At 44.7% G+C, this 10,092-nt stretch overlaps 1 protein-coding gene across 3 annotated transcripts in view; it reads right to left on the minus strand.

Moving 5' to 3' along the window:
• Positions 1 to 2,339, minus strand: part of MND1 (meiotic nuclear divisions 1) — a 64,753-nt gene extending 62,414 nt beyond the window's left edge. The window contains exon 1 of one of the 3 annotated variants that reach the window (XM_023252755.2): positions 2,160 to 2,339. In XM_023252755.2, coding sequence (XP_023108523.1) covers positions 2,160 to 2,162 — 3 coding nt within the window. In that variant the 5' untranslated portion in view covers positions 2,163 to 2,339. Of the gene's footprint in view, positions 1 to 1,647; positions 1,958 to 2,159 lie in introns of those variants that run through there. The other 2 variants (XM_023252756.2, XM_011281614.4) reach the window with 2 other exon arrangements.
• Positions 2,340 to 10,092: the final 7,753 nt, after the last annotated feature.

The following is a 10,092-nucleotide window of genomic DNA, read 5'->3' on the forward strand; positions in this document are numbered from 1 at the left end:
AGAGGGTTTTTTTTTTTTTTAGGTTTCAGAAATGCTCAAAGATTTTTTTTTTCCCAGGCGCCTGGGTGGCTCAGTCGGTTAAGCGGCCGACTTCGGCTCAGGTCATGATTTCGCGGTCCGTGAGTTCGAGCCCTGCGTCGGGCTCTGTGCTGACAGCTCAGAGCCTGGAGCCTGTTTCAGATTCTGTGTCTCCCTCTCTCTGACCCTCCCCTGTTCATGCTCTGTCTCTCCCTGTCTCAAAAATAAATAAAACGTTAAAAAAATTTTAAAAGAAAATATTTTTTTTCCATACAAATTAATAATTGCTGCTGCTGCTTCCCCTTACATCATTTCAGATGACAAAAGGCTTCATAGGAACACTACTCTTTCAAAGAGTGGGGGAAACCTGTATTTTAAACCACTTAAAAAGCCATACATCTAAGGAACCTTCTCCAATTAGGAGTTACAGATTCCCAAAATCAGCTCTGTTTACCAATTACAATACAACTTTGAAAAATTAAAAGCAGATGATATCTGTTGCCCTCAGAAGTGGCAGAGTACGTTACATCTCTCCAATTCCAAATATATGCCTGTACTTGTTTACCCACCAAGCCCAACCGAATCAAAACTGGGATTAATCCACCATCAGGAAAGGGAACAAAACGTTGTCTTTGATCAACATAACACTAAACGTACTTCCTGAGCATACATTTAAAAAATAGGATGTATCTCCAAGTTTTATTCTATTTCATGTTTCTCCATTATCAGAGGTAAGCATCTGGAAATAGTTAACAGCATTATTACCATTTAGAATCAGAAGGTGATTCGTATGTAAAGAGACATTAGGTAAAAGGATAAAGTTAATGCATTTGTGCTGCATAGTTCTCAATGGTCAGTTGTGTTAGGCCAGTAACACTACTGAGAAATACACTACCACACAGCATGGGTAACAGATTGAAGTGTGCTCCTGTTTGGCTTCTGAGATCGTTTTATGCCCAGGTGGCTGCGTTGTTAGTTTAACCACAAAGAAGCCGTTATCAGTTGTAATTACATCTGGACAAGTATCTTCAAATAAGTACCATACAACCTAGATCCTTGCCCAGCAAAATAACGGCCACTTAACTAAATTAAGATATTAAAATCTTAGATTCATTTAATTAGATGTTGATTCTCTGCCAACAGAGGCAGAAAAAAAATGACATGAAACTGAAGTTTATGGAAATGATTTGATGAGGGGCTTCTGGGTGGCTCAGTCGGTTGGGCCTCCAGCTCTTAATTTCGGCTCAGGTCATGATCCGGGGGTCTTAGGATCAGGCCCCGCCACCGGCCCTGGGCTGAGCATGGAGCCTACTTGGGAGTCTCGCTCTCTCTCCCTCACTCTAACCCTCTCCCCCGCTCGCGTTCTCTCTCTCAAATTAAAAAAATAATAATAAAAAAAATTGTTTTTAATGATTGGACGAGCTAAAAGACATTAAATTCACAAAGATACAAGCACGCCTTGGAATCTTACCAGGACTTAACCTACCATGGTATGCAGGGAAGGCTAACTCAGCGCAGTGCTTCCCTAATAAACGGACTAACTCCTTACCAACCAGCAGTTCAGAGCACAAAAGGACATCGATTCCAGCCCTTTGGTAAAAGAACAACGGATTTTCAAAGAAATCTTACTGGCATAAAGTGAAGATTCGTTACTTCTGAAACCGTGAGCCACTCAGAAACGTGCTCTACAAACCATGATACATAGCACTCGTCTAGGACCCAAGATGCCGGCTCGCTCGCACCTTTCCCGGTTCTTCCTAAGAGGCTGCACCTTTGGCAGCAGAATCCGGGGAGCCTGGTGCAATGGTTCTGAAGCGACTCGTGCTTTGGACAGGTCGCTAAGTTTGTGAGACACTCGGGTGACTTTCGCGAACGCCTCCGAATTTTAACCTAACCCGCCTTGGAAGGCTCTGGGGACAGCGCGGGGCGCGCAAGGGCGGGAAGGCGGCGGACGCCCCGCGGCGTAGGGGTAGCAGGCCTGGGGCCACGCCTCAGCCTCTGGGCTCCGCCCGCGTCGACCTGGCGGCCCCTCCATGGGAGCCAAGCCCCCGAAGCCCCGCCGGGGCCTCAAGCTGCCGAGGAGCTCCGCCGCCTCGAGAGTGGGAAGGAGCGGGACCCTGGAGCTCGGCCTCAGTTCTTACCATAGCGGATCTTCCGAAGGCTGGGCCTGCGCGAAGCGAGGGGCGGGGCGGGACTAGACCGGTTTGATTTTGGCGCGGACACCGCCAGGGGGCGGAGCAGCGACCAGGAAGAGGTGGGACGGGGGCCGACCTCCGCTCCAACGGTGCGCGGCGACCCCTGGCGGCTCGGCGGAGCGGCAGGCCGGAGAGGGGCGGGGTCGGCCAGGGCGCTGCTTGGACTGGTCTCTCCGCGCTCCTGCCTCTGCTCTCATGATGTAGAATGTGACACCTTTTTTTAGAAAGTCTTAAGCCCTCACTTTAGGGCACGTTTTCCTCGCGCTGCAGAAACCCGGCCTAAAGTTGGCCTTAAAAAATAGAGGCGGTTTGGCTGTCGAGGAAGGAAGCGCTGCCCCATCCACCCGGATTTGCCCAGCCTAGGGCGGACTTTGTTCTCTCCTAATTTTACCCCTCTTCGTTGCAGCTCTCTTCAGTGTTTTCCCAGTTTTTAAATATCGCTTTGTGTTGTCTGTTTTCCCCTTAGGTTTATTTGTTTTCAATAAACCAAATAATGAGCTTCAAATGAGAGCTGTGGAAAAGCTGCTACCTCACGACCTGAAAATACATGAATATTCAGGTCTGAAGCTCCGGTGTGTTAGCCTAAAGGCGCTACAAAATTAACTCAGACTTATCAGTTATTTTGAAAATTATTGTACGTTATTTTGAACCATTTTAAAGTACAGTAATTTTACCGAAAACATAGAGCGGCATCTAAAGTGAGAATTTTTATCTCTTATTGCTTCTTTAAGAAACAGAAGCAAAGACGGGGCACCGGGTGGCTCAGTCGGTTGAGCTTTGGGCTCAGGTCATGATCTCGCAGTTCGTGAGTTCAAGCCCTGTGTTGGGCTCTGTGCTGACAGCTTGGAGCCTGGAGCCCGCTTGGGATTCTGTGTCTCCCTCTCTCTCTGCCCCTAACCCACTCGCATTCTGTCTCTGTCTCTCTCAAAAATAAATAAACAGGGGCGCCTGGGTGGCTCAGTTGGTTGAGCTACTGACTTTGGCTCAGGTCACGATCTGGTGGTTTGTGAGTTCGAGCCCCTCATCAGCCTCTGTGCTAACAGCTCCGATCCTGAAGCCTGATTCAGATTCTGTGTCTTCCCCTCTCTCTGCCCCTCCCCTGCTCATGCTCAGTGTCTCTCTCTGTCTCTCAATAATAAATAAACGTTAAAATTTTTTTAAAAAATAATAAACATTAATTTTTTTTTTTTTTTTTTTTTTTTTTTTTTTTTTTTTTTTTTTTTTTTTTTTTTTTTTTTTTAAGAAACAGAAGCAAGGGGCGCCTGAGTGGTTCAGTGGGTTGAGTTTCTGACTCTTGATCTCCACTCAGGTCATGATCTCACAGTTTGTGGGTTTGAGATCTGAGCATGCATAGGATTCTCTCTCTATCTCCTTCTCTCTGCCCCATCCCTGTTCAGACTCTCTCTCTCTCTCAAAATAAATAAGTAAGCACTAAAAAAAAAAAAGAAAGAAAGAAAAAAAGAAAAAGAAAGAAAGAAAAGAAACATAAGCAAGGGAAGGGTTATATTGATTGCTTAGAGTTCCATTGATTTAGTTTTCCCTAGGGTGCATTAGGATACCATATGATTGATGGTACATGAGATGATTTTAAAATAGTAAATGGGTAGCCATTTAATACATGTTTTAATATGTACTAGAAAAAGTATAAGTAGCACATTATACTCCAGAGTTCTCATGCATTTCTCTAGATTTGGATGAAGTATGTCAAAAAACCAAAAATGATATTTAAGAAAATATTAAGTAATTGCACTGGTGATATATAGATTTGACAAAAATCATAAAGGTGATGCTTGTGGGAAGAGTTGCCTTACTTGGCTCTCGAACTGCCATACCTCTTCCCCCCATCAGGAATGGCCTTTTTCCATTTGGCTTATTCTAATCTCCCTTTAGATAGCTCATATGTCTGGGAGATCTGACATGATTCGCTTCAGAAATCTTTTTCCGTGCTTCCCCTCTCCCAGGGCACAAGCTGATAGAGTGTCTTCTGCGTATGTGTATGCTATACGCAGAGTATAGTATATAGAGTATAGAGTATAGAGTATGCTATAGCAATCTGCAATTTTTAAAAATTTTTTTTAACGTTTATTTATTTTTGAGACAGAGACAGAGCATGAACAGGGGAGGGTCAGAGAGAGGGAGACACAGAATCTGAAACAGGCTCCAGGCTCTGAGCTGTCAGCACAGAGCCCGACGCGGGGCTTGAACTCACGGGCTGCGAAATCATGACCTGAGCCGAAGTCGGACGCTTAACCGACTGAGCCACCCAGGCGCCCCAGCAATCTGCACTTTTATCATAGCACCCCACATTCATTCTATAACTGTTTTCTTGGACAGCTTCCCTGTAACATCAAACTCCTTTCTGTGGCAGAGGTTAAGCCAATGATCTTGGTGTCACCAAGACCTAGCACAGTGCCCAACAGATGGTCAACGCTCAATAAATGTGTATCACATAAATGTACGAGGTATTTAAGAACACCGTCTCTTCATTGACTTGGGGATAACTGGATATAGTTTTCAGTTGAAAAATCAAAGGATACTTTATTTTATTAAAATCTTAGGGGCGCCTGGGTGGCTTGGTCGGTTAAGCGTCCGACTTCGGCTCAGGTCATGATCTCACAGTCCGTGAGTTTGAGCCCCGCGTCGGGCTCTGTGCTGACCGCTCAGAGCCTGCCTGGAGCCTGTTTCAGATTCTGTGTCTCCCTCTCTCTCTGCCCCTCCCCTGTTCATGCTCTGTCTCTCTCTGTCTCAAAAACAAATAAATGGTAAAAAATTTTTTTTTTAAATAAAAAAAATAAAATCTTAATTATTGGGGCACCTGGGTGGCTCGGTCGGTTGGGCGACTGACTTCGGCTCAGGTCATGATCTCACAGTTTGTGGGTTCAAGCCCCGCATCGGGCTCCGTGCTCACAGCTCAGAGCCTGGAGCCTGCTTCCGATTCTGTGTCTCCCTCTCTCTGCACCTCCCCTGCTCGTGCTCTGCCTCTCTCTGACTCTCAAAAAATAAATAAATGTTAGCAAAAAAAAATTTTTTTTTAATCTTATTTGTATTGGGTAATGCTTTCCCATTCATTATCCTTACCAATAGAAATTTGAAATTATCATATATACCATCCGGATGTGTTAAATTAAACAAGGAAGCCATTAGACTCTACTGTGTGGCTCTAATGCTGCGGCAGCCTACAAGGGCAAACCAAAATCTAAGCCTGTAAATGCCCTGAGGTTAGGAAATCAGAACACTAACGACAATTGCATCAGTCAACACGACTTTAAGCTTTAGTGAATCGAATAATTCCTTTGGTTCTGTACCCTATGTAAGTCATTCCGCGGGCTCCCGTCGCCAGAGCAGTCCTACCCACTTCCGGTTTGGCACTGCCTGATTAGAACTGATTTTGCTCAGGGGCGCCTGGGTGGCTCAGTCGGTTGAGCGTCCGACTTCAGCTCAGGTCACGATCTCACGGTCCATGAGTTCGAGCCCCGCGTGGGGCTCTGGGCTGATGGCTCAGAGCCTGGAGCCTGCTTCTGATTCTGTGTCTCCCTCTCTCTGTGTCCCTCCCCCGTTCATGCTCTGTCTCTCTCTGTCTCAAAAATAAATAAAAACGTTAAAAAATAATTAAAAAAAAAACTGATTTTGCTCAGACTCCTAAAATCTTTAATATGCCTCAGTTTATCTTTTAATGATGTCTAGAGATACCCCAAGTTTTGTAATATTATGGAGCAGGCAGATGTAGTATAGAGGTTTTTAAGTATGGTAGATAAATATTTGCAGCATCTGAGAGGAACCCATGACTTGGGATCCCGTATCCACCATCTAGCATCTGTTTTTGTACCCAGATGGCATTTGTTTATTGTTCAAATGTGTGTTTTACAAAATCCTTAAGCATACATGAAGTTCATTCTTTTTACTTTATCTGCTGCCTGCATGAACCAGACAGGTCACACCAGTAAGGGGTTTGTTTTAGTCAGAACTGCTCTTCCATCTCAGCACCCTTGCCCAAGACCCTGCTCTACAGAGGGACCTGTTGCCCTTACTCCTTGCCTCCCCACAGGCAAGGAATCTGCAGGGCCAAAGAGATGTGCCCACCTGTCACAACCCCTCTTCTAGACTGGGAACCTGGAAACCCAGAATCCCCTGAGTTTCCCCCAAAACAGAGCTTGAGACAAAGACGTGCTGGTAATTTATTTGGGAGTGAGGAGGCAGCAAGGGTGAGATGCGAAAGGAGCAAAACCACTAAACATGTGTGCACTTCTCTGTGTGGGTATTTAAAAATCTTTTAAATCTCCTTTGTGGAAGGAAAGAACACAGGAGAGATGAGATCTGAGGACAGAACTCCACTGGAGAGGACGCTCTGACTCTCTAGGTGCCTTCCAGGCCGTTGGCCACGTTCTGTCTTTAAACCCCCGGCATTCTTGCTACACACAGGTGTGGTTCTTGCCATTCCATCTAATGAACTCTCTGCCATCTGGGCCATGCCTGACTAGACCAGGGCTAGGCGCTCGTGCCAAAGGCAGAGCGTACAGGGTGAACATAGAGCAAGCCCCTTGCCTTTGAGGTGGCCAAGGTAGCCTTGGACAGTGACAAATTGACTCAATTGGGTCTTCTCTTGGGAAAGATGAGTACTAAGTGCACATAGAGTGGGTTACTCATTGAACAGTAGCTGTATCCTAAATGGCCCTGAATTGTAGTTACACTTCTCTGAGATTCCAGATGTGCACCCATTTTAGAATACCAGACCTCAGAATGACACCCCCAAGGAGAAGAGACACATTCTCCTGTCTCCGGTTCCCTTGCTTTCTCAGGAAATATACTCCAAACTGAAGATAACCTTCTCATGGCCCTTCCTTGAAATTCTGAAAAGCATGACCTCTAGAAGAAACGTCTTATTAAGGAAGCAGGAAAAGAAAGTAATTTGGAAAAGACAGAGGGAAAAGTCTACAAGGTAGGAAAAGGAGGAGAATGAAAAACCGTGAAAGGAGAACATTTCAAATAAGAAATAGTCAACATTAAAAAAAATTTTTTTGGGGGGCGCCTGGGTGGCGCAGTCGGTTAAGCGTCCGACTTCAGCCAGGTCACGATCTCGCGGTCCGTGAGTTCGAGCCCCTCGTCGGGCTCTGGGCTGATGGCTCAGAGCCTGGAGCCTGTTTCTGATTCTGTGTCTCCCTCTCTCTCTGCCCCTCCCCCGTTCATGCTCTGTCTCTCTGTGTCTGAAAAATAAATAAACGTTGAAAAAAAAAATTAAAAAAAAATTTTTTTTAATGTTTATTTTTGAGAGAAAAAGAGAGTGCATGAGTGGGGGAGGGATGGGGGGCAGAGGATCCAAAGTGGGCTCCGCAATGACAGTAGACAGCCTGATGTGGGGCTCGAACTCACGAACTGAGAGATCATGACCAGAGTCGAAACCAAGAGTCGGATGCCCAACCGACTGAGCCACCCAGGTGCCCCAAGAAATAGTCACCGTTATCAACTTCTCAGTCATCCCACATCCCCTGAGTTAAAAATGACAATGCTATTGTATCATTTTTGCAGAGCATCGGTTTCAACGAGGGCTCCTGGAAGCTGGAAAAATCTCAGATGGTCTGTGGCTCTCCAAAGGGCCATAGTACATAAACAGATACACGGTACATCTCTGGTAGTAACATTTCATGGAGCGGGGGTAGGGGAGATTAGGAAAAAATGTGTAAGAGAGCTCCTTAGGAGGATGATAATGGAAAAAAGGTTGAGCAACACTGGTGTAGAGTAAGTATACAATTTATCATCCAAATGGGGCACATCTGAGAACGAAAGGGACTGTTATTTATAATTATGTGGCATAAAGCAGGATTGTGCCCATGAATCATGTGATAACTCAGAACTTCCCTTGTGTTTTATTAACACTTCTCTTATGGCTCTTACCTTAATTTGCTCTGTATCATAGTTTCTAATCATTCCATCTGGTAGAACAGGCACAGTAAGGAACTTACTCCTTTTTGCAGCCCAGTCTCATTTCTCCTCATTTCTTCTTGAGCATCCTGTGGCCTCATGACATTGAACTACTTGTTCTTTCCTGGACACCTCATGCTCTCTCGCCATCTTTTACCAAGTGTTGGCTCATAAGTGGTCCGGCGGCAACACCAGCCCTCTGCCTTCCTCTGGGGCAAGTTCTTACCTGCCAGTTCCCTCAGTCCCATCCAGTGACTCCTGCCACCCTCCATTCCTGGCAGGAGGCCCGGGCCCAAGCCATAGGGAAGTCTGAGTCATGGTGTGGGGCCCTAGGTGCCCATGAGGGTCTCTACTTAGACAGCATGTATCCCTATGCCCCAGGGAACAGGACATTAAATAGCAAATAAAAACCACCACCACAGGTCAAGAGGCCACGGAAAAAAGGAAAAAGCCTTTTACATTCTTTTTGAAGGAGGGTTCCTGCATTTTCATTTTGCATCAGCCCCCACAAATTATGTAGCCAGCCATTATATATTATATATATCTTCACACACGCACACACACACACATATGTATATATATACACACACTGAACATGAACACACACACACACACACACACATTGATGTAAGTTTCATTCCAGTAGAATTAAAGCTCCATGAGACTAGGGACTTTTTAGTTTGCTGCTGTTCCCTAGTGGCTAGAACATACTAGACTCAGTAAATATTTGCTAATGAATGCATATAAAAGCAGCTCATGGTATTATAATTACCTGGCCTGGTTCACTAACCAAACTGCAAGCTCTTAGAGGCCACAGGCTTTACCTCATCTTTATATCCCTTACACCTACCTTAAACCCTGGTGTATCACAAGTGCTTAGACATTTGTCCAATGACAGCAACAACAAAAAAAGGCAGTAGCGTGGGGTAGAGGATAGAATATCATTTGCCCTTCCTGCCTCTTCACTTAGGGTAACTAATACACTGCAGCTTTAGTTGAACTTGGCCGCTCTGGAAAGGAGTGCAGCTGGTTTTATAGGAAATGAGTTCTCAAAGGATAATTTGAGAGATGCTTAAACGTGGGACAACTGGCTTTTATCAGGAATGCCATGCTCTCTGCATCTGAAAATCTCCAAATGGCCCATGATGGCAATGGTGCCTGCTTGGTTTAAAGAAAAAATAAGTGAAGAATGGACGCAGGATTAAATAAAACCAATATCCGCAGTTACATGTTTGGCCTTTTTCTCATTTCTATTTCATCTGTCCTTCCAAGACTGACTTAGTCTCCTCTTGTAGAGTTACAAACTATTAGAGGTTTTTTTAACCCTCCAAAAAAACAAAACAAGAAATTTTTGTTGTGTCCCTCCATTGTTCACAAAGGATACTCAAAAGAAAATTTTAGTATTCCAGACTTAATGAAAAATCAAAAAGCCTATAAATAAAAAAGTTCTATGCATATATATGTAAGGCCATGGCTTATTTATAATTAATGAAGAAAGACAAGAGTCCGTTATAGGAGAACAAAAGATCAAATATCAAACCCATACACCACTCAAGTTGAGAGCTTATCTGCCCTTAAGTCTTGTGGGGAAGATACCTGACCTATAGGTTAGCAGTATTAAAATGACAACTTTGACATTATGAATAGAGACCAATGTAAATTTTATTCGATTTATGAAAGCCAGGGCACCTGGCTGGCTCAGTCAGTTCAGCTTCCGACTTTGGCTCAGGTCATGATCTCAGTCTGTGGGTTCGAGCCCTACTTCAGGCTCCGTGCTGACAGCTCAGAGACTGGAACCTGCTTTGGATTCTGTCTCCCTCCCCCTCTGCCCCTCCCCACTCACTCTCTCTCTCTCTCTCTCTCTCTCAAAAATAAATAAACGTTAAAAAAAAAAAAGCCAGTTGAAACTATCTTCTTTGGAAGGATATGACATAGTGATACCCTATTATTTGTACATTTATCA

This window comes from Felis catus, chromosome B1, assembly GCF_018350175.1.
Source record: "Felis catus isolate Fca126 chromosome B1, F.catus_Fca126_mat1.0, whole genome shotgun sequence".
NCBI classification, from domain to species: Eukaryota; Metazoa; Chordata; class Mammalia; order Carnivora; family Felidae; genus Felis; species Felis catus.